Here is a 22,967-nt window from a genome sequence, read left to right as displayed (position 1 = left end):
TTTGCTACTTTCATCCATGTTTGAAATGCTTATATTTTTTTGCGGGGGAAAATGTTGTTTGTTTAAATTTGCTCTATTGCCATGCTAAAATGATTTAATTCATAACAAAATAACCGTAGCTCCAAACTTAACAAACTTTATATATAAATGGGGTAGAAAAATGCCTAGTTTAACATGGTGGCATTACTTTGCATGTTTAATAACTCTAAAATTTGGTTTAGGGCAGAATAGTACCAAACCTAAAAATATGCACATTAGGAGTTTCCGGACTTGTTATTTGTTGTTCTGGCCTCATTTAAACTTGCCTAGATAGGTAGTTTTCATATGCTTCACCCTTTCCATGCTAACCAACATTTAATTTTCTTGAGTACTTAAATGGGAGAGAACTAAATAATTGTTGTGGTGTTCCGTCAATATGCAACTCGTTGCATATTGAGCTCCACTTAATTTGTGGGATTGTTTTGTGCATTTTTGCCATGTCATGTTTCATTAAACCGGACATGCATCATACTTGGTTGTGAATCATGCCATGGTCATGTGATGGTTGTTTACTATGTTGTTTGCTTCTTTCCGGTGTTGCTTCTTCGGGTTAGTTCCGATAACGTCGTGTTTGTGAGGATTCGTTCGACTACGTCTGTTTGTCTTCTTCATGGACTCGTTCTTCTTCCTTGTGGGATCTCAGGAAAGATGACCATACCCTCGAAATCACTTCTATCTTTGCTTGCTAGTTGTTCGCTCTATTGCTATGCCGCGATACCTACCACTTGCTTTATCATGCCTCCCATATTGTCATGTCAAGCCCCTAACCCACCTTTCCTAGCAAACCGTTGTTTGGCTATGTTACCGCTTTGCTTAGCCCCTCTTATAGCGTTGTCAGTTGTAGGTGTCGATGATACCAGTGCAGATGACGCAACCCAGCTCAAGTGGGAGCTTGATGAAGCTCGTGTTCGTTGTGTTGTTTCGTTTCCTGTTGATCAGTAGTGGAGCCCAGTCGGGTCGATCGTGGATCTAGCAATTGGGGTTGTCTTCTCTTACTTTGGTTCCGTAGTCGGACCTTGATTGTATTCTGGATGATGTATGTTTAACTTGTATTTGTGTGAAGTGGTGATTGTAAGCCAACTCTTTATCCCTTTCTTATTCAGTACATGGGATGTGTAAAGATTACCCCTCTTGCGACATGCCTACCATACGGTTATGCCTCTGTGTTGTGCTCCGACACGTGAGAGATATAGCCGCATCGTGGGCCGGTGTTACAGCATAACAGATCTATCAATCTAGCTAATAGCTAGTAGTAGGAGTTGAAGGAAATATGCCCTAGGGGCAATAATAAAGTTATTATTTATTTCCTTGTATCATGATAAATGTTTATTATTCATGCTAGAATAGTATTAACCGGAAACATAATACATGTGTGAATACATAGACAAACAGAGTGTCACTAGTATCCCTCTACTTGACTAGCTCGTTGATCAAAGATGGTTATGTTTCCTAACCATAGACATGAGTTGTTATTTGGTTAACGGGATCACATCATTAGGAGAATGATGTGATTGAATTGACCCATTCCATTAGCTTAGCACTTGATCGTTTAGTTTGTTGCTATTGCTTTCTTCATAACTTATACATGTTCCTATGACTATGAGATTATGCAACTACCGTTTACCGGAGGAACACTTTGTGTGCTACCAAACGTCACAACGTAACTGGGTGATTATAAAGGTGCTCTACAGGTGTCTCCGAAGGTATTTGTTGGGTTGGTGTATTTCGAGATTAGGATTTATCACTCCGATTGTCGGAGAGGTATCTCTGGGCCCTCTCGGTAATGCACATCACTCAAGCCTTGCAAGCATTGCAACTAATAAGTTAGTTGCGGGTTGATGTATTACGGAACGAGTAAAGAGACTTGCCGGTAACGAGATTGAACTAGGTATCGAGATACCGACGATCGAATCTCGGGCAAGTAACATACCGATGACAAAGGGAACAACATATATATTTATGCGGTCTGACCGATAAAGATCTTCGTAGAATATGTAGGAGCCAATATGAGCATCCAGGTTCCGCTATTGGTTATTGACCGGAGACGTGTCTCGGTCATGTCTACATAGTTCTCGAACCCGTAGGGTCCGCACGCTTAAAGTTCGGTGACGATCGTAATTAGGGTTTTTGTGTTTTGATGTACCGAAGGTTGTTCGGTATCCCAGATGTGATCAAGGACATGACGAGGAGTCTCGAAATGGTTGAGACATAAATATTGATATATTGGAAGCCTATATTTGGATATCGGAAACGTTCCGGGTGAAATCGGGATTTTTCCGGAGTACCGGGGTGTTACCGGAACCCCCCCGGGGGTGTTATTGGGCCTACATGGGCCCTAAGGGAGAGGAGGAGGGCCGGCCAGGGCAGGCCGTGCACCCCCTCCCCCCTAGTCCGAATAGGACAAGGAAGGGGGGGGGCGCCCCCCTTTCCTCTTTCTCCCTTCCTCCTTCCTTTTCCAACAAGGCAAGAAGGGGGAGTCCTACTCCCGGTGGGAGTAGGACTCCTCCAGGCGCACCCCTTGGGCCGGCCGCACCTCCCCATCTCCCTCCTTTATATACGGGGGCAAGGGGGCACCCCATGACACACAAGTTGATCTTCGTGATCATTCCTTAGCCGTGTGCGGTGCCCCCTTCCACCATATTCCACCTCGGTCATATCGTAGAGGTGCTTAGGCGAAGCCCTGCGTCGGTAGAACATCATCACCGTCATCACGCCGTCGTGCCGACGAAACTCTTCCTCAACACTTTGCTGGATCGGAGCTCGAGGGACGTCACCGAGTTGAACGTGTGCAGAACTCGGAGGTGTCGTACGTTCGGTACTTGGATCGGTCGAATCGGGAAGACGTACGACTACTTCCTCTATGTTGTGTCAACGCTTCCGTTGCCGGTCTACGAGAGTACGTAGACAAACACTCTCCTCTCTCGTTGCTATGCATCACCATGATCTTGCGTGTGCGTAGGAATTTTTTTGAAATTACTACGTTCCCCAATAGGAGTGATATGGGGCAAACCGTAGGGCAGCCCCATCTTGAGGGACTGGAAATGAATTTGAGAAAAAAATATAAATAACATGAGAAAAACAAGAGGAATCACTGACAATCATAAAGACACAAGAAGAGAAAAGTTGGGCCAGCAATTTTAAGCCTTATGTTTTTGTTACAAGTGTATAAATTCATGAGAGCACTTACGATCAATTATGTTGTCGTTGTGACTTGAGGAGAAGAATCTTGTGCTTTTTTCATGTAAGTCAAAATTGGATGGGGCTTTCTTTGAATTCTTTTATGGTGTTTATTCAAATATTACAAGTCTATTATTTAAGGAATTTAATTCTTGTGCTAATGGGATCGTTGATTGTTGTGCGTTCTGATGAAAAGCATAAATGCATTTTTCTTGTAGCTATGACTATATAAGGAACTGGAAAAATAAGAAAAAAACTAGCATGCACTAACGCTCGGGATAGTAGGCTTCTGGAACCTAGCATTTCGAGAGCTATATCGGGTGAGAAGTGATAAGGTTCTTAGAGAGCGTCTCAGTGCAAGTGCTGACACACATTTGTCTACGTCATTGACCAATATATAACAACTTCACGTCCTCTGGCTACGCCATTTTTTCCACCATAGGAGACAAAATAGACATGGGCGCTTCCGCGAACTTTCCTATCTTTTTTTTGAACTGTTCAGCAATTGCTGGCTATTTCATTGATTCACAGCAGGGAGAACATGGTGATAACAAAAAGTGTGTGGCGGTCAGGGACCAAGGATAAAATGGAGAGAAAAGTGAAAAAGGGGCCTCTTAAAAACCTACAATCTCACGGTGGTTCCCCGAAGGGGCTCTCAATGCAGTTGGCTCCCGCGAGTCTCCAAAGCTCCAATGAATTTCTCAATTCTCTCACAATGTCAGAGGTGGAGGCTATCTTGTTTTGGAAAGTGCATCTATTCCGCTCCTGCCAAATCTCCCAACATGTTGCAAGGAGCATGGTTTTTGCTCCTTTGCGCTCCCTTGGCGTTGCCCTGTTGATAATTTCTCTGATAATCGCCAATGGCTTCTTATTGCTCCACTCGTCCGTCGGCGTGAAGGTGGAGCAGCCATGCCATGATGCCACCCGTTGTCGCACTCTCCATGCCTCGGGGCATTCCTAGATAATGTGCTTGCTTGTTTCAAGGCTCCGGTGACAGAGCTGGCAGAAATAGCCATTTGGCCAGCCCCGTCGCTAGAGTCTGTCATTTGACCAGACTCGGTTTTGTAGCAGCAGCCAGCAGAACACTTTGATCTTCCCTGGGGCCCAAGTTTTCCATATGATGCCTTCAAACTCTGAGGCATGCCGTCCCTGAAAATGCATCTGGTAAGCGGAGCTTGTTGTGTATCCTCCTTTTGCCTCCATGTTCCACCGAATTTGGTCCCTTTCTTCTTCATTTAGCAGAATGTTTGCCTGACGAATTCATCGGTGCAGCTGCAGGAAGTCTGGCAGTATCAGGTTGATATCCCCATGTTCAAGGTCGTTGATCCATGTTTCGTTTTGCAGAGCTTGGAACACTGTCCTGTTTTTGCGCCGGGAGTGTTTGAACAAGGTTGGGTAGCCCTGAGCTAGGGTTCCAGGTCCCAGCCATGTAGATTGCCAGAAGAGCGCCGTCTTGCCATCTCCAACTATCACCGTTGTTGCTGCAGCAAACAAAACTCTGTCCGTGTCGTCGCATGGCCGTGGTGTGCCGACCCATGGTCTGTCCGGGTCTTTCCAAGCGATCCACAGCCAGCGTAGCCGGAGTGCTCGGCTGAAACCTTGCAGGTCCAGGATTCCGAGCCCCCCCTTCTCAGTTGGTGCGCAGACCATTTGCCAGTTCACCTTGAAGCTGGCCCCAGTTATTTCCTCCTCCTGCTTCCAAAGGAAACGCCTTCTGCACTTATCAATTTCTTTGAGCAATTTTGGTGGAACCCGCAGAACCAAGAGGGCGAAAGTGGGCATGGCGCTGAGGACTCTACGGACCAGCACTCTTCTGCTGGCTAGGGGGAGAAGGCGGCCCTTCCAGCCGGCTAACCGAGCTCTGATCCTATAGATGAGGAACTGCAGGTGCACTAATTTAAGCCGTGTCGTCATCACCGGGAGTCCTAGATATCTAATGGGGAAATAGGTGATGGAACCACCAAAACTCCCAAGGATCTCGGAGAGATCAATGTGTTCACATCTAATCGGCGTCGCTATTGATTTGGCCGGGTTGATATGCAGGCTAGTGACGTTTCCAAATTCAGTTAGTATCTCCATAATGGTTTGCACTTCATGCTGGTCCGGGTTTGCGAAGATTACTGCATCGTCCGCATAAAGACTAACTCTAAGTTTGATCACATGGCCTGGCAGAGGGGCGATCAGGTCTTGTTCCACCGCTGCTTTGAGTACTCTATAAAGGGGGTCAATGGCTAGGATGAAAAGGAGCGGCGAGAGGGGCTCGCCCTGCCGCGGCCCCTTTCTGTGCACTATCTTCTGCCCGGCGACGCCATTGAGTAGGAAGGCCGATGAGGAGGTGGAGAGAAGGAGGGCAATCCAGTCGCGCCACCTCGCGCTAAAACCTAACTGTTGGAGCAGCTCGAGCAGATAATCCCACGAGACATTATCAAAAGCCTTGGAGATATCTAATTTGAGTAGCAGGGCCGGAGTCTTCTTAGCGTGGAGGGACCTCACACAATTTTGCATGTAGAGGTAGCTATCATGTATGCATTTGGTTCTGAGGAATGCCGTCTGCGCCGGGGAAATCAAGCTTTGAATCACCGTTGCAAGGCGGAGCGAGAGCACTTTGGAGATCAATTTTGCAACAGAGTGAATTAGGCTAATCGGTCTGTAATCGTTGATTGTAGCAGCACCACCTTTCTTGGGAAGAAGAACTACAACAGCTGTGTTGAGCGTTTGGAAATTTTCCCCGGCTGAGTGGTAGAACTGATGAAAAACGTCCATCACGTCCCCTTTTATGGTTGGCCAGCAGCTTCTGAAGAAAACCCCGGAGAAGCCATCCGGGCCAGGAGATTTCTCCGCCGGCGATTGCTTGATCGCCTGCCACACTTCCTGCTCAGTGAACGGATTGTCTAGGCCGCCACCTTGGACCCTTGGCATGTCAATGTAGCTCCGGTCAATAGTGCTAGCTCGGTCCTGTCTAGTCCCTAATGATCTAGCGAAGTGACTATGGATGATTTCCTCTTTTTCATCGTGGGAGGTGGCCACCCTAGTCGGTCCGTGCAGCGAGTGAATGAAATTTTTCCTGCGCCTGGCATTGATCTTGGCCTGAAAGAAGGCTGTTTGGGCGTCCCCTGCCCGCAGCCATGTTATCCTAAACGCCTGGCGTTTCCGGGCCCTTTCCACCGCTACCAGCCCAAGAATTCGCAGCTTCAGAAGCTTTCTAAGGTGAAACTCACCCTGCATGAGCGGCCGACGCTCTTGCGCTATATCCAGCCGTAGCACTACCGATGTAGCCAGCTGCAGTTGCATTTTAGCATCGCTAAACAACGATCTACTCCAAATTTTGAGGTCCCTAGCTACCCGGTGCATTTTGATATTCAGGCGATCAAACGCGCAGGCCGCTGGGGCTGGCCGTTTCCATGCTCGCTGCACCGTCTCATGGAAGCGCGGGAACCTTGGCCAGAATGATTCGAAACGGAACCGGGGCGCCATCCTAGGGGCAGTAGCAGCAGCCAGGAGCAGCGGGCAGTGATCCGAGCATGAGGTGGACGCCGCGTGTAGCATGAAATCAGGGAACATGGTCTCCCACTCCATTGTGCAGAAAAATTTATCTTTGCTCGCAAGAGTTGGGTCTTGACGCTCGCTACTCCAAGTGAAACGCCTATTTTTGCATTTGATCTCTCGCAGGCCGCCGGCGTCGATTGCCGCCCTAAACCTACCCATGATCCTCCTATTTATGTTGCTATTGTTTTTGTCACGGGCCTCGTAGATGATGTTAAAATCTCCATTTAGGAGGCAGGGCTCTCCATGGGGAGGGGCGGCTCTCAGTAGTTCAGCCAGAAAGGAGTCCTTTCGCGCGCTCTCAGATGGGCCGTAGACCGTCGTCAACCAAAAACTAGCTCCCGTGGAGAGAACCGTGACCTTGGCTGTGATGGAGAACTCGCCGATCATATGGGATTGGACTCTGGCCAAGGTCGAATCCCAGAAAATAGCAGCGCCTCCTGTTGTGCCATTAGCTGGCAGGACGATGCAGTCGTCGAGCCTTTGCCCTCCTACTTCTCTAGCGATCGCTGCCGTCCACTCCTCAAGTTTGGTCTCCTGGATGCAGAGAATGGCTAGGCGGTGCGCGTTTGCCGTGTCCTGAACTACAGCACGCCGGGCTGGGTTGTTCAGGCCCCGAACGTTCCAACTCATGATCGGGCTAGCCGTGCTACTCATCAGAAACATGAATCATCCGTGGGAGGCTGGCCCTAGGCGCGAGCCAGGGATGGACGACGACGACTTCTTTTACTGAAAGAAACCACGAGTACACAAACCTACCATCCGGGGGTTGCCGGCGGCCACCAATAGGCCCAAAACCCCACCGGCAAACAACTAGCAGCCATGCCCAACTACTATTACAACTCGCGAGCCCTAAGGCCGACAAACTACATCCTAACTTCACCCAGCCCGAGGCTGGTCGTCGTCGACTACGATGATGATCTAACATGGGGAAACTGGGCGGCCAGAGGCCTCTCCATCAGCGCCAAGCATGCCGACAGCAGCCTTGAGAGCCTGGGCGTCCAAGCGGGCCAGCCTTGCGATCGTAGCTATGTCGTCGTCCGTCAGAGGCTCATCGAAACGGCGGATGAGCGCCTCAGCCGCAGCCGCTGTCATCTTCTCCTTCGATCCCAGGATCCCGAGGCCATGCACCAAACGGAATGTCGCGCGCTGCGCATGGGGCACCGCTGTCTGGTTGCATGCCTGACGCGCGCTTGCCCGGACTGGGACGCTGGTTGCTCTGGTCTTGGGGGGCCCTGTCTCTTGCTGGGGGCTTGCCGATCACCGGAGTGGGTGCGCTGGTGAAGAACGGAAGTGTCGGCTGGCGCTGCACCTCGCTTTCACCACCCCCGTCCAGCTGCAGCTCAGTGACCTGCCTGGTCACGGCCCCCAGCTGGAGCGCGTGAGAGGTCGTGGTAGCGGGAGTGTGGCGCGCCAGGGACAGCGCCGGCCCCAAGTCCAGGGACTCCCCGCTGGCTCTGTCTTCGTCGGCGAAGTTGAGAGGCTTGTTGAGCTTGGCCGTGATCACTTTGTCCAGCGCCGGAGTCATAGCATCAGGGCGCTTGGGTGGGATCAATTTCCGCTTGGCCCCCTTGAAGAACTCGGCCACTGGGTCGTCTGCCGGCACAGCTGAGCACGATGCAGCATCGCGGTGCAGCTTGCATGGTGGGGTAAGCAGGGACACGGGCGCCCCCCCTGCCCCGGCAGCTGCAGCTTTTACTTGGCAGGCTCTTTCTCCTTTGAGGCTGATGGACGATCGCTCTCTTTGCCCCTGCCCCTCAAGCCGCCATTGGCGCGCTCCCGGGCCGCCAGCTGGCGCGCATCAGCGTCAAGCAGCCGGTCTCCAGGCGCACATTGGCGGTGCCTCGATGTCGGGGTGCGGCTGCGGTGCCTGGTGTTGGCCTTGGGCGCCCTGCCATGGTCCGCCGCACACCCCCCTTCCTAGCAGCGCTTCCTTCCATGAGCGGCGGTGGTGTCCTCGATCGTCTCCGTCGTGCTCCCTGCGCGCACCCCCAACGGCATCTCCTTGCAGCCAGAGGAGGAGACGCGCGAAGGCGGGCGCAGCAGGGGCGCTGGGGCCTGCGCAGGCCGCCCATCCTCGACACGCATGGTCCAGACCCCAGGGTCGGTGCGGGGGTATGGCCGGTCATCAACGTCATCGTCATCGGAGGGGAGGTCGCTCTGCGGCGAGTGCGAGGAGCGCGGCGAGAGTGGCGTCCAGTCCTACACGCGATCCACGTGCAGCAGCAGATCGTACTGCAGCAGCTCCGGCGGAGGGGCTACCACGCGGCTCGGTGGCGAGTAGCCGTGCATCTCTTCGACACGGACCGTCCCCCTCGCATGCTTCCAGATCGTCCTCTTGGTCGGGATGAAGGAGAGGTTCCAGACCCAGACTCAGCACGGGAACAACTTAGTGTCGGCGCGCTCAAAGGTCCGGCTGTCGAGGCGGTCGATGATCACCTTGTCTCCAAGGACCTCCATGACACCCTCGAGCGTCCAGAGCTGCATGGGCAGCTTTTCGATGACCACCCGGACGTGCAGCATCCACTTCTGGTGCACGGCGTGGGCGTCCTCCCGCCAGGGCTCCAGCAGAAACGGCACTCCATCGACGGTGAGTGAACCATGCTGCACCGCCAGATCTTTGTGCGCCGGCAGGTTGAAGAAGACGAAGAAGTCTTCAGGGTCGTGGGCGGTCACACGCAGCAGATGAGGCGGTACCTTCAGCTCCTTTTCCAGCGCCCGCCCAATGGACAGTGGGCTAGCGGCGTGCGCCTTGGTGCCGACCGCGGTGATGACGACGGCGTGCTGGTTCAGCAGGAACACTTGGTGCTCCATCGCGGGGGTGGAGGCGATGACCTTGTGGCTGTTGCGCGGGTGGCGGGTGTGGTCGACAGCCGAGGCAAGCTCCATGGTGGCTAGGAGGCGCGGAGGTGGCAGCGGAGACGGTGGTGTCTGGGGTGGGGAAGGGCCGCGGGCAGGGGAGGCCGAGCGCCCGAGTTCACCGAGCCGCTCTCTAGCAGAGCCCCCTCCTCTCTTCTTGCGTGGGTTTTGCGGGCATTCCCAGCCGTAGTGCCCCTACCGCTTGCAAATGATGCAGCACAGGGGATCTCTACAATCTACTCTACGATGGCGAGAACTCAGGCATCAAAAGCAGAGACCTTTGAACCTGCTTAAAAAGGCCTCGCGACCGGAGACGTGGCGATGGTGACGGGCGAAGGAGAGCTGCTTCTGGACCTGGCCAGAGCCCGCTGGATCGGAGCATGCGAGCCGGCTCTTGCGGGATTGATGGAGTGTCCATCCTTCTTCAATGCCGCCGTCAATGCCTCCAACCGCCAGCAGAGCTTGGGGGGAAGGCACCACCACAATGGATTTGAGGCGGTTGCCCCCAAGATGGAGCGGCGCGGAGTTGTCCGCCGAGGCGAACACAGCAGCAGCGTCAGATCCACGCGGTGAGAGCGACGCTGATGCGCGGATCCGCGGCGACGGGGCAATAAGGGTCTCCGGCACCTGGGACGGACCGCTGGACGCATCCCAGATCTCCCCCTTCTCCGGGGTGCTCCAGGCCAGGCTGGTGGACGGCGAGGCCGGGCCCCCCCCCTGGGAGCATCGCGGCATGGTCAGGGGCAGATCCACCGGCCGCCGGAGGTAGAGGCTAGGGCGTGAGGTGGCCACCGCGGCCGGAGCGGCCCGCGGTGCGGAGGGTGAGGAGGGAGGGAGGAGGGACTTACCTCACGAGTTATGTCGATGCTATGGAACAATTTTGCGAACTTTCTTATCAATGTGCATGTTCTTATCATACCACTATGAGAAAAGTATATTGTTTATCCCTCAAGTTATTGCCTTTACATTTGGTCCGTCGTCTTATTTTCTGTATACATTCATCCTTCATGCTTGCAAATCAAACATTGGTCTAAAACTAGTTTTGGACTCCCACTTGCCACGTGGTAGTCAAAGTCACCTCTCCTTCTACTTTTAATACTATATTTTTGTGAGATAGCGTCTAGTTGTGCCCAAATTTTGTCGTAGTTCAGCTAAACCATGCCTATCCGCGTGGGGACCTCCACAAGAGGATGCAAATTGACCTCGCTCACCACCGCCTACTTAGGCACTCATTTGGATATCAGAACTCCTCATACCCCTCCTCCCACGAGATGAACCTTGGAAGCTTTGTTGCACTACTCCTTCTCTTTCGCTTGAGACAAGAATGGGGATGCCATGTCATCTGCTTAGGAGCTACCCATCGTCGGAACATCACGCAAGGAGGTCCGCACCCTGACAGCGTAGACAACATCGAGCTCAAATTAGATTGGGGAAGATTGAGATGACCACATCGACAAGATCCTCGTCGTTGGTGGATCAAGCATCACCAGCCAAATTTGTCACCACGGGAGGATAACCTGTAAAATTCATTGCGTAAATAGCATCCCCTAAAACCCACACGTCTTTTGGTGTTATCAATTGGAACCATCCACAGTCGTGGCCCTCATCTAGACAATCATTGAGCGCAGTAATCTTTCTACAGCTCATCACATGCATGTTTGGATGGATCCCCCACCGTCGACATGCTTGGATGGTTCCCTCGCCGCCCAACCACCATCGAGAGGTCGTCTCAAGGACTCATCGGGAATTGGTGGCCGGGCCCTCCTGCCTCGTCGTCATCACAGGCGACGATGAGTGACCGTCTCCCTGTGTTCCTACGCACATGCCTCTCGCGTGCTCACGCTGCTCCTCTGGGTCTGCTAAGATGCAATGCAACAGATGATGTGGCATGGTGGCCATCTGTCAGGCCACGTCGAGAATCTGAGGGCGCGGGCATGACATTAATGGTGTGCTGCCCGCTGCCGGTGGTGCATGGGACGCCACGCGCTTTCAAAACCAGGGCGTGTCGTGCGGAGGAAGAACTGAAACTTCTATCCCGTGTTGGCGGTTGGGCATGGAGCGAGCTCTACATTTTTGTTAGATGTTAGAGTTGCTCTAAGGCTGGATTCAAAAATTCTAGACCAACAGACTAATACAGACGTTTTACTGACCTTCTTCGTTAACTAATCTCTATCGCCCCTGATTTTTAGGGGGCGTGGGCCCGCATCCCTTTTTCTTCCAATCAACCTGTCCCAGCTAAGCACCCCCGTAAAGTTAAGTAAAAAATAGCCCGTGCGTGTAGCATTGCTCGGTTGGATTTCACCCAAAAAAAACATATACAGTTGGTGTTGCGTTTTTTGCTCTCACCTCCTCCCTTGTCTATTGCGCCAGCAACGGCAGCAGTAGTCACACCGAACCCGCAGTCCAAGCGCAAGAGCACTTGTGCACTTGCTTCTTGAACATGCCCACAAGAAGTGCAACCGTGCAAGGAGATCTCCATTATACCCTCCCATACTGGCCACTGCCACTAGCCTCAAGAGTGCAAGGAGAATATATACTCCTCCTCCATTGCTCCTCACTTCCCGTGCAGTAGACCACTTGCTGTGACAGGGTTAGCCATGGCCGCAAGGAGGGCCGCTTCCTCCTTCCTCTCGCGCCGCGGCCTCCTCACGAAGCCTCCCGCCGACTCTCTTCTCGGAGCAGGTGACCACGTTCTCTGGTTGGATCTTGGATTTCTTCACCGCCTCGCTTTAGGTCTTGATTTCTGTTTCTCCGTTGGTGCTTCATCTTCACTTTCCATGATACGATACTGAATCAACCAGACATGCTTGAACCATAACGTGGCTGGTACCGTTCTCTAATCGTCAAGAGAAGTGCATTCTCGGACGCGTTAGGATTATCTTTTTGTCTTTTGGTTGGTGCCACATCGGTCATTTGCGGGAATGATTGGTTCATCTTTGAGCCAAGATGATCGCGGGAATCGATTGCACATGACCATCTCTGCACATTTTGGCTCACGAAGTTCCTTGGCGTTCTCTATTTCTCTTCCCCACACCATGACCCATGTTTCTGTTTCGCTTTGTTTTGTTACTTGTACCAAAGGCTAGCTGGAGCTTTCCTCCCAAAGTGGGGCTGGAGATGAGGTCCCTCTCTGTCCAATCCTTATCGAAAAACTAGGACGAGCCATAAGTAGTTGGGCCGCGCGCAGTACATTTCCCCCGTTCTGTTTGTTTCCAACTCCGGTGCCATGCCTGTGATGGGAGAAAGATCACACCCCCACCGTGCGTCAACAGACAAGCAAGTTGCTCGATGATGCATGCACATGCACGGTGTTGCTTATGTTCAAGTGCACTCATGTGACAGTTAAAAAGAAATGATTCACCGATGCGTATGTTAACGTTCTAGAAGACCTGAACAATCTCTATACAGTACGGAGTAAAAAAAGATTCACTAGCACACTTGTTAATTTTCGGATGTGAATACTCGAGTAACTTCATGGAGTAATTTTCTGATCTGAATACTTGTGTGCCTACAGACAATGCACGGCGCTTGTTGCCCGGGGCCGTTTACAGGTTCAGCACCGCACCGGCCGCCGCCGACGACGAGCAGCCGATCAAACCACCCGTGGAGGTCAAGTACACGCAGCTCCTCATCAACGGCAACTTCGTCGATGCAGCATCTGGTACGTACATGCATGACTCGAATCGCATGAACTGCACCGGGTCACCACGAAGATATGCTGCCTCCCCGTAGCGCACCAAAATGTGCACCGTTTTTCTCCAGGAAGGACGTTCCCGACGGTGGACCCCCGCACCGGCGAGGTCATCGCGCGCGTGGCCGAGGGCGACGCCGAGGACATCGACCACGCCGTCGCCGCCGCCCGCAGGGCCTTCGACGAGGGCCCCTGGCCGAGGATGACCGCCTACGTACGTACCACAATTCGTCGTTCACGTACAGACGTAGATAGCTCATGTCTTGGAATGGTACGTGCGTGCATGTGCAGGACCGGTGCCGGGTGCTGCTGCGGTTCGCGGACCTGATGGAGCGGCACAACGACGAGATCGCGGCGCTGGAGTCGTGGGACGGCGGGAAGCCGCTGGAGCAGTCCGCCGGCGGGGAGGTGCCCATGGCGGCGCGCTGCATGCGGTACTACGCCGGGTGGGCGGACAAGATCCACGGCATGGTGGTGCCGGCCGACGGCCCGCACCACGTCCAGGTGCTGCGCGAGCCCATCGGCGTCGCCGGCCAGATCATCCCCTGGAACTTCCCGCTGCTCATGTTCGCCTGGAAGGTCGGCCCGGCGCTCGCCTGCGGCAACGCCGTCGTGCTCAAGACCGCCGAGCAGACGCCGCTCTCCGCGCTCTACGTCGCCAGCCTCCTCCACGAGGCCGGCCTCCCGGACGGCGTCCTCAACGTCGTCCCCGGCTTCGGCCCCACGGCCGGCGCCGCGCTGTGTAGCCACATGGGCGTCGACAAGGTGATCATGAATCCTGCGCTTCCTCGACGACCCTCTTCGTGATTGATTAAAGAGCTGACATTAATGTACATTTTGCTCATAGCTGGCGTTCACCGGATCGACTGGCACGGGCAAGATTATTCTGGAGCTGGCGGCGAGTAGCAACCTGAAGCCGGTGACGCTGGAGCTCGGCGGCAAGTCTCCGTTCATCGTCATGGACGACGCCGATGTCGACCAGGCCGTCGAGCTCGCGCACCGCGCGCTCTTCTTTAACCAGGTCTTCTGTCCATCTGAACTACTGTAAGAATAGGAACATACATCAGGAGTCTGAAATGTCTGTCCTAATCCGTGGTCTGCACTCGTGACAGGGGCAATGCTGCTGCGCTGGGTCTCGGACGTTCGTGCACGAGAGCGTGTACGACGAGTTCGTGGAGAAGTCCAATGCTCGCGCTCAGAGGCGCGTGGTCGGCGACCCCTTCAAGAAAGGTGTCGAGCAGGGACCTCAGGTACGTGACGTGCACACCCATACGTTCAGGGATACACGCATCTCAGCCGTGTCGATCCTGATGAAATCGTCTCTTTTGGCGGATCAGATCGATGGCCAGCAGTTCAAGAAGATTCTGGGCTACGTCAAGTCGGGCGTCGACAGCGGCGCCACCCTCGTCACCGGCGGCGACAGGGTAGGCAGCAGGGGCTTCTACATCCAGCCGACGGTCTTTGCAGACGTCGAGGTAACAAACGTTTTTCAGATGTGCCGCTTCTCACCACACACATACTTTCGGTGCTGATCAATTCTGCGTCCGTTTCGTTGTCACAGGACGAGATGAAGATCGCTCAGGAGGAGATATTCGGGCCCATCCAGTCCATCCTCAAGTTCAGGTACCGCCAGCTAGCTGCTAAGTAGAAGTACCAAACATTGTGACCACCATTGACTGACGGTGCAAGGTGGGGTTCTGGTGTGCAGGGAGGTGGGGGAGGTGGTGAGGAGGGCGGCAATTTTGACTATTTTGACCTGTGGACGAAATCAATTCACAAAATGAACTGCCCGTGAAACTATTTCACAGCACTGACCTTTTTGTGTAGCGCCCGCCACGCAGGCGCCACACCCTACGGTGCAGCGCCTAGCTCGCGGGCGTTGCACGCCAGTCCACCGTGGCAGCCCTTGGGCCCGCACCCAGCAGTGCAGCGCCTCAGAGCTAGGCGCCACACATGTAATGTGCAGCGCCTAGCGTTCGGGCGCTGCACTGTGACTTATCCAGCGGCTGGGCCCCCCTCCCCCACTCCCCCACCCCACACACCCCAACCCGAGCTTTGCCCCCTCTCCCACTCTCTCCCCCTCTCAAATCCTCTCCCAAAACTTGCAAATTTGAAGAATTTGTCCGTGGATTTCGAAGTCATACCCTCCCTCAAGGTAATCTTCTCCGATCGCTTGTTTTGATCCAAGTAATGCTAGTTTGGGAAACCCTAGTTTTGTTTGGATCTAGAGATTTGCATGGAGATGTGAGATCTTTGTTTGCCAATTTCCTATGATTAGGCTTTGTTAGTATGTTAGGGTTATTCTTATGGGTGTTCTTATGTTGGTGCTAGGGTTATGGTTAGGGTTATTGTTAGGGTTATGGTTAGGGTTAGGGTTATGGTTAGGGTTAGGGTTAGGGTTAGGGTTAGGGTTAGGGTTGTTGTTTGATATATATGTATTAGGGTTTGTATTCCGTGTTAATCCTTAAATTAGTACTCGTGGAAGCAATGTTACGATGTGTTGTTTGAATGCTTATAGGGATGGGAAGAACATGTGTGTTTGTTCATCATGGGGACAAAGACGCCTTCTTGAAAGGCAATATTGAACCGGATCCGGATGAGGTAGATATGTTGTTTGATAGTAGTGCTAGCTATGCGGAGCTCTTGCAACAAGTGAGGAAATATTTGAATTGGATGGACCCTAGTGATATCGTTGAGTTGGAGGGAAGGCATAATGTAGGTTTTGGAATGCACATCCGTTGGAAGACAATGCGTATCAACTCGGAGCAACGTTGGGTTGCATACAAGGAAACGGTGGCCGATTCACTTGACAAGGCTCTCGAGTTATTTGCAACGAAGAAGGTTGATTCAAATTTGCATTTGGACTTGAACCGGAAACCCTCCCCTTTGGTTGCTAGTAGCCCCCCACCGTTGAAGCGAGATGAAATTGTTGAACCTCTTTTGACCCAAGAAGTGAGGCCAACATTGAGCCCGTTTACAAACAACCAAGATGAAGCTTTGCAAGAGGACAATGATGATTATGCAGACGATGACAATGAAGTTGATATCCATGACAACAATGTGGGTGATCTTGACAAATATCATTTGCAAGAGACAATGGACCATTCCATCCCTTTTTCCCGTGCATATGCATCGGATTCGGATGACGAAGGTCCCGATGAACAAGTTGATGAGGAGGGGTTCACGGTGAAGGAGGCCGAAGCTTTCGAGAAGGTATTCGGTCGGGATCACAAGACACCATTGTTCAAGGATGTTAGTCTCGCGGATGAAGCCGTTGTGGATGGTGGCAAATCTATATCTCTTGGGGTTAGGCCAAGCTCTCACCGTGATTTGGGAGACGACAAGAACCGAATTGGTAAAGGGAGTAAGTTCTAAACCTTCTTGGAATTGAAGATGTGGCTCGACAACTACTCAGTTACGCATTATCGTCCACACAAGGTGGTGCATTCGGACGTCAATGTGCGCTACACGGTTGCATGTGCATGTGAAGATGAAATATGTCCGTGGATTGTGCGTGCAAGACCATGGAAAGGAGGTCCCGCTTGGCACGTAGTGAGTTGTGTGCCAACTCACATGTGCCGAGGCAAAAGGGTGGATGGCAAGATTGTGTCCCAAGACCACAGACAACTCACGTCTGAGTTCATCGCTTACAGGCTCTCCAACTCAATATCCACACTTCCAACAATGAGCGTCCAACATGTCATTGACCTTGTGAAAGCCATATTTCATTACAAGGTGAAGTACGGCAAGGCATGGAAGGCGAAGCAAGCCGCATTTAAGATGTTGTATGGTACTTGGGAGGAAGCATACAACCGAATCCCTAGGTTGTTGTTAGCCATGGCCGCCACAAACCCGGGCATGGTTCATGTTGTCGAGCCTCATGGGCACCAAACAACGGTTTATGAAGGAAAGAAAGTCCGAGTATTTGGCCGTGCATTTTGGGCGTTCGAGCAATGCGTGAGGGCTTTCGAACACTGTAGGCCGGTCATCTCCATTGATGGCACGTTCTTGACCGGACAATACAAGGGCACCTTGTTGGTTGCGATAGCAAGTGATGCCAATAACCGGGTGTTGCCATTGGCATTTGCTTTGGTTGAGGCGGAGAACAATGACAACTGGGAGTGGTTTATGCGTCTTTTGAGGACGAAGGTGTTACCTGCTCAAAGGAAAATTTGTGTCATGTCGGATCGGCATGCAGGAATTCTTAACGCAGTGGAGATTGACATTTCCGGGCATGCTCCATTGCACCATCGATGGTGCACGAGGCACTTTTGTTCGAACTTCTATAGGGCATGTGGCCTTAAGGAGTTGGCCGATGATCTTCAAGATTGTTGTCTTGCTTTCTCCGAGAAGCGGTTCGCCACTTTGTTGAACAAATTGCTCGCACACAAAAAACTTGATCACGGGGGTCAAGACTTTATGAATAGGCACATTCCCCACCGGAACAAGTGGGCACGTGCTTTTGATGAAGATGGCCGAAGATACGGTCAAATGACAAGCAATATGGCCGAATGCTTCAATAGGGTGCTCAAAGGTGCACGTGGATTACCTGTGACGGCAATAGTTCAATACACATTTGACAAGATGAATGCGTACTTTCTAAAGTACTCAATGGAAACTGATGCACAGATAGCGGGTGAGAACCCGCGCAAGTACAAGTACAAGTTCCCACCCAAGGTTGATGAATGGTTAGAATTTCAATCACGAAAGGCGGACTCAGAAGAAGCTATATTATATGACAACGAAGAGTGGAAGTATGAAGTGAAAGAGCCAGGAGGAACCACAAACGATGGCCGGCAACATGGAGGTCGGGCTTTCAAGGTGTCGTTAACACAATGTGATTGCTCTTGCGGGAGGCCATTGTTGCTTCATCTCCCATGCTCACATTTGTATACCGCCGGTCGCGTTAGAAATGTGGACATCAATCACCCACGCACCGTGAGGGAGTTGGAGTTCTCAATCATGACGGTCAAGAAAACATGGGCTCCCCGCTTTCACCCATACTTTGATCAATCACAATGGCCGGAGTATCATGGAGTTCAAATATGGCCGGATCCGGAGTTGAAGGTTGTTAAACGTGGTAGACGTAAAACAAAGCATTTTAGAGGCGACATGGACGGATGGGGCCATGGTGGCCGCCGCGAAGCGGGAAACGATCAATTCCAAGAGCCTCGTGAGAGCTCCCGTTGTGGGGAATGCAAAGGTCATGGCCACAACAAAAGAAAATGTATGAAACCAAGGAAAAGGTCCAAGAAAAATGATGCAAGCACTAGCCAACAAGGAGCTACACAAGGGAGCCAACCAAGTGGTAGCCAACAAGTGCCAAGCCAACCAAGAGGTAGCCAACAAGTGCGAAGGCAACAACGTGGTAGCCAACAAGTGCCGAGGCAACCAAGTGGGAGCCAACCTAGTGGTAGCCAACAAGTGCCAAGGCAACCAAGTGGGAGCCAACCTAGTGGTAGCCAACAAGTGCCAAGGCAACCAAGTGGGAGCCAACCTAGTGGTAGCCACCAAGTGCCAAGGCAACCAAGTGGGAGCCAACCTAGTGGTAGCCACCAAGTGCCAAGGCAACCAAGTGGGAGCCCCAACCAAGTGGTAGCCAACAAGTGCCAAGCCAACCAAGTGTTAGTCAAAGAGGATCTAGGCAACAAAGAGGTCGGCAACTAGGACTTACAAGAGGCCGTGGTGGTGGTAGTCTAGGCCGTGGTGGTGGTCTTGGCCGTGGTGATGGTCTTGGCCTTGGTGATGGACTTGGCCGTGGTGATGGACAAGGGCAAGGTCGTTATAGAGGAATGTTTGGATACCTCGATGGACCATTTCCGTATGTTGCTCACTAACTATAATGTTTCAAATGTTCTTGTTTTCCATATGTTATTTTTTTTCATATGTTCCATTTGTTTGTATTGTCTTTACTAACCATTATGTTTCACTCATTGTAGGTATGGCGGCTTCCCAACCCAACAAACCAACAATGAAGGAGGATGGCGAAGATGAGATGGCGGGATGGTGGAAGAAGGCTGCGAAGAAGCTTAGAGAGGAGGATGCAGCCAAGCTAAAGAAGAAAAAGGAAGAGGAGCTTGAGGAGAAGAGGAAGGAAGAAGAGAGAGCGTCAAATGCGATGCGCGCTAGGGAGCAAGCATTGGTGAGGAAATGTGAGGAGGCACAGAAGAAGCGTCTAAAGGATTTTGAAGAAGGAACCATAAAGCTTTGGGCAATTGCAGCTGAAAAAAAAGAGAGGGAGGAAAAGATATTCATGGAGAGGGTGGTTAAGGAGGCCCACCTCATAAGGAAAAGGGAGGAGGAAGAGGAAGAAGAGAAGAAGAAGAAGAAGGGAAAGGGGCCTTGCTCTACGCAATAGAGCTATGTCATGAACTACTATCTCTCCTCTTCGATTTGGTTGTGAACTACTATGTGTCATGAACTACTATCTCTCCTCTTCGATTTGGTTGTGATCTACTATGTGTCATGAAGTACTATGTATTATGAATTAGTATGTGTCGTGAAGTACTATGTGTCGTGAAGTACTATGTGTCACAGTTCTTTGCTTGCTATGTGTCGTGAGCTACTATCTCTCCTCATCGGAATATGTGTGCGTGTGCCAAAAATTTGCTAAGTACAGGTGCTCACGAAGCTGGACTCCTTTTCCAGCCCTAGCTTGCTCCACACTAAGCGCAAACTGTACGACATACTTTCTGTGATGCTTGGCCCAATCCTTAATCTTCCGCTGCCTTTTCCTATCCAACCTGCAAGTTAGAAACATAATATTAGTAGCATCGAAACCGCCGAGAAGCTGCTAAGTACTCAAGGTTAATTATATCTTACGCGTGTAGCAACTTGTCCGTGTCCTCCCACTCCGGCGGATGTGCCTGGAACAAACCAAACTGACGGCGCACTCGATGTGGGAGGTGAAGCTCAACCGCCCAGTTGCATATGAGTGGGCACCGCATACGCCAGAGATCCCTATCCCTAGTGCACATCGAATTCAGCCTGAACTCTAAAGGGTCACCAAAACTATCTCCTGTTCCATACGGCTCCCATATCACCTGCAAAATGGGATAGAATGCAAAATTGATATCGAGTTGCAATAGAAGCATCATAATCACTTATGCCATGTCAATTCACCTGCTCAGGCGTGATCGCGTCAAGCTCACTCTGGTACAACTTGTACATGACCGAGGGATCATCTGTCGTCTCATTTATCACATCCCACTTGTAAGCCCAAGTGGGTAGCCGTAGTAGGTCGCCTTTGTCGTCCCAATCATCGTACTTCACCTTCTTCGGACGTCCAACCGGCAAACGCTCCCAGCTCCATATGGAAAGTGCGAGCAAACAACCACCAATACCTCCAGATGACCTACAACAGGCTTCGTCCAACTACACATAAAAGAGAACATGGTTCAATTAAGAGCAAGATCGCATTCATAATGTAGCAATGAAGTGAAAAAGAAACAACTTCATACCTGTCTATACAAGTAAGCCAGTGTCGCCGAACCCCAACTCCATTTGCTATCGAAGACGGTCAACGCCTTCAGCCACATCCATGGAGCATTGTTGCCTGTGCCATCAGCAAACATAGTCCTGGATATCACATACCACATGTAGACACGAGCATATATCTTGACCGTGTCCTCATCAGCTTCCGGTGGGCAAGTACCAAAGTGCTCAGTAATCCACGTGAAAGTAGCACCGGCTGCGACTCTTTCCTTCTTCTTGTTTTCTGCTGCTGGTTCCGGAGGCTCCGGAGGAACCATACCGATAAGGGCATGCATCTGCGCGCGCCACCCATTGGAGTCGGTGCTCATACATAGAGGATTCCCATCGATAGGAAGACCGGTGATCATAGCAATATCCTGGAGCGTCACTGTCATCTCCCCGGTCCGTAGATGGAAACTATGTGTCTCCGGCCGCCAATGATCAATAAGCGCGGTGAGTGCTGGAGCATTGTTGGGTGGCATCGACCGTCTGACCATATGAATGAAAGGGAGAAGTCCTGTCTCCCTTACATACGATGTGTATCGCTCATCATAGCGCATCCACCCAAGGGTGACCCCGTGAGAACGAAGCTTCAAAGGTGCAAGCGCCTACAAACAAACAATTCATAACATTACATATGGGGCATTTGTGTTTGAAATAAATACGAAATTCATAAAACAGGCCACTTTCATTATTACCCGCTGCTCCACCGCCATAGCGTACGACCGGTGTTGTTTGTCCCAGTGATCATCGAGAAGCCAAACCATCCTAACAATTTTGAAAGAAAGCTTTCTTGTCAACACGATTATCTTTTCAATACAAATAAACTAAAGTACGCCTACTAGATGCAAAATACAAAGCATATGTATCCAAACCATTCTTGCCAATACAAATGTAATTTCAATAAACTAAACTAAGCCTACCTCATGCAAGATTCAATACAAATATCTTTTCCATATAAATAAAATGTCAACCTATGTATCCAAACTATATAAATAACATGTCAACCTATGTATCCAAACCACATTCTAGTCTAACAAGGGTTCCCCAAATCGAATACATGCAAGATTCAAACAAAAATTCCCTAAATCTAATACACACAAGATTCAAACAAGGGTTCATCAAATCTCCGAAATAGCATACATTCTATGGATAGAAAGAAGGGGATCGGAGAAAAGTACCTTCTAGGATGGATTGGTGAAGGAATCCACGGGCCAAATCGTCAGATTTGATGATTTTTTAAGAGGGGATTGAGAGGGGGAGAGGAGGAAGCCGCCGGCCGCCTGTTCTGTAACTCCTCTGGAACGAATGGGTGGGGTGGGGGGGCAGTGGGCGGCTGGCATCTAAGTCACAGTGCAGCGCCTGCGGGCCGGGCGCTGCACATTACGGTGCAGCGCCTAGCTCTGAGGCGCTGCACTGCTGGGTGCGGGCCCAAGGGCTGCCACGGTGGACTGGTGTGCAACGCCCCCGAGCTAGGCGCTGCACCGTAGAGTGTGACGCCTGCGTGGCGGGCGCCACACAAAAGGGTCAGTGCTGTGAAATAGTTTCACGGGCAGTTCATTTTGTGAATTGATTTCGTCCACAGGTCAAAATAGTCAAAATTGCCGAGGAGGGCGAACGCGACGCACTACGGGCTGGCGGCGGGGGTGTTCACGAGGAGCCTGGACACGGCGAACGCGGTAGCGCGGGCGCTGAGGGCGGGGACGGTGTGGGTCAACTGCTACGACGTGTTCGACGCGGCCATCCCCTTCGGCGGGTACAAGATGAGCGGCGTGGGGTGGGAGAAGGGCGCCTATAGCCTCGGCAACTACCTCCAGACCAAGGCCGTCGTCGCGCCCCTCAGGGACCCGGCTTGGTTGTAGCGGCGAAACGTACCGTCGTCCTCCGGCAATACCATAGGAGGTGGGAAGGACACCGGCAACAAGGCCGGCGAACTCTTAACTTAAGCCTGCCTTTGAATAAACGGTGTCGTCAGCTTCTGGCTTAGTTCAAATTTGTTTTGGCGCTGCCCGCTTTTGACCTGATCGGTGGCCCGTGCAGATCTTATCTTGGATGGCATTGATATACTTGCCGTCTAGCTAGTTCAAATTTGCTATACAGTGAAGCCGGCCTAAATTTGCTATACTTTCCTTGTGCCCATGATCACTTGATCCCCATTGTTTCCCGCTTGCTTTCTACTAAATCG

General features: G+C 51.7%; 2 protein-coding genes across 4 annotated transcripts; one reads left to right on the top strand and one right to left on the bottom strand.

Moving 5' to 3' along the window:
- Nucleotides 1–11,999: 11,999 nt before the first annotated feature.
- LOC125514471 (benzaldehyde dehydrogenase, mitochondrial) lies at nt 12,000–22,644 on the top strand. 3 transcript variants are annotated; one of them, XM_087528527.1, is made up of 10 exons: nt 12,000–12,300; nt 13,133–13,279; nt 13,381–13,523; nt 13,601–14,074; nt 14,157–14,330; nt 14,422–14,559; nt 14,647–14,784; nt 14,871–14,932; nt 15,994–16,000; nt 22,378–22,644. In XM_087528527.1, exons 1-10 carry the CDS (start codon nt 12,216–12,218, stop codon nt 22,642–22,644), a joined length of 1,635 nt encoding a protein of 544 aa, XP_087384653.1. In that variant the 5' UTR covers nt 12,000–12,215. The 3 variants fall into 3 exon arrangements, with proteins under 3 accessions (XP_087384653.1, XP_048535768.2, XP_048535769.2); XM_048679811.2 differs by lacking the exons at nt 15,994–16,000; nt 22,378–22,644 and adding an exon at nt 15,018–15,461 and having other exon boundaries at nt 12,004–12,300; XM_048679812.2 differs by lacking the exons at nt 15,994–16,000; nt 22,378–22,644 and adding an exon at nt 19,249–19,442 and having other exon boundaries at nt 12,005–12,300.
- LOC147965957 (serine/threonine-protein phosphatase 7 long form homolog) lies at nt 19,672–21,911 on the bottom strand. Its single transcript, XM_087528528.1, has 4 exons — nt 21,481–21,911; nt 20,770–21,390; nt 20,432–20,683; nt 19,672–20,352 (listed from the first exon to the last, which is right to left on the bottom strand). Exons 1-4 carry the CDS (start codon nt 21,547–21,549, stop codon nt 20,128–20,130), a joined length of 1,167 nt encoding a protein of 388 aa, XP_087384654.1. The 5' UTR covers nt 21,550–21,911; the 3' UTR covers nt 19,672–20,127.
- Nucleotides 22,645–22,967: the final 323 nt, after the last annotated feature.

This window comes from Triticum urartu, chromosome 6A (assembly GCF_056163025.1).
Source record: "Triticum urartu cultivar PI428250 chromosome 6A, HENAU_Tu73, whole genome shotgun sequence".
Lineage (NCBI taxonomy): Eukaryota > Viridiplantae > Streptophyta > Magnoliopsida > Poales > Poaceae > Triticum > Triticum urartu.
Note: the sequence above shows the minus strand (reverse complement) of the source record. Positions and strands in the feature narration are given on the sequence as shown.

Excerpts from the sequence above, each read along its gene's own strand:
- LOC125514471 (XM_087528527.1), top strand. The coding sequence starts at position 12,216 with ATGGCCGCAAGGAGGGCCGCTTCCTCCTTCCTCTCGCGCCGCGGCCTC. Across the intron at positions 12,301-13,132 it reads CGACTCTCTTCTCGGAGCAG|ACAATGCACGGCGCTTGTTG; the intron begins GTGACCACGTTC and ends GTGTGCCTACAG. Across the intron at positions 13,280-13,380 it reads CTTCGTCGATGCAGCATCTG|GAAGGACGTTCCCGACGGTG; the intron begins GTACGTACATGC and ends GTTTTTCTCCAG.
- LOC147965957 (XM_087528528.1), bottom strand. The coding sequence starts at position 21,549 with ATGGTTTGGCTTCTCGATGATCACTGGGACAAACAACACCGGTCGTAC. Across the intron at positions 21,391-21,480 it reads CTATGGCGGTGGAGCAGCGG|GCGCTTGCACCTTTGAAGCT; the intron begins GTAATAATGAAA and ends GTTTGTTTGTAG. Across the intron at positions 20,353-20,431 it reads ACGCGATCACGCCTGAGCAG|GTGATATGGGAGCCGTATGG; the intron begins GTGAATTGACAT and ends CCCATTTTGCAG.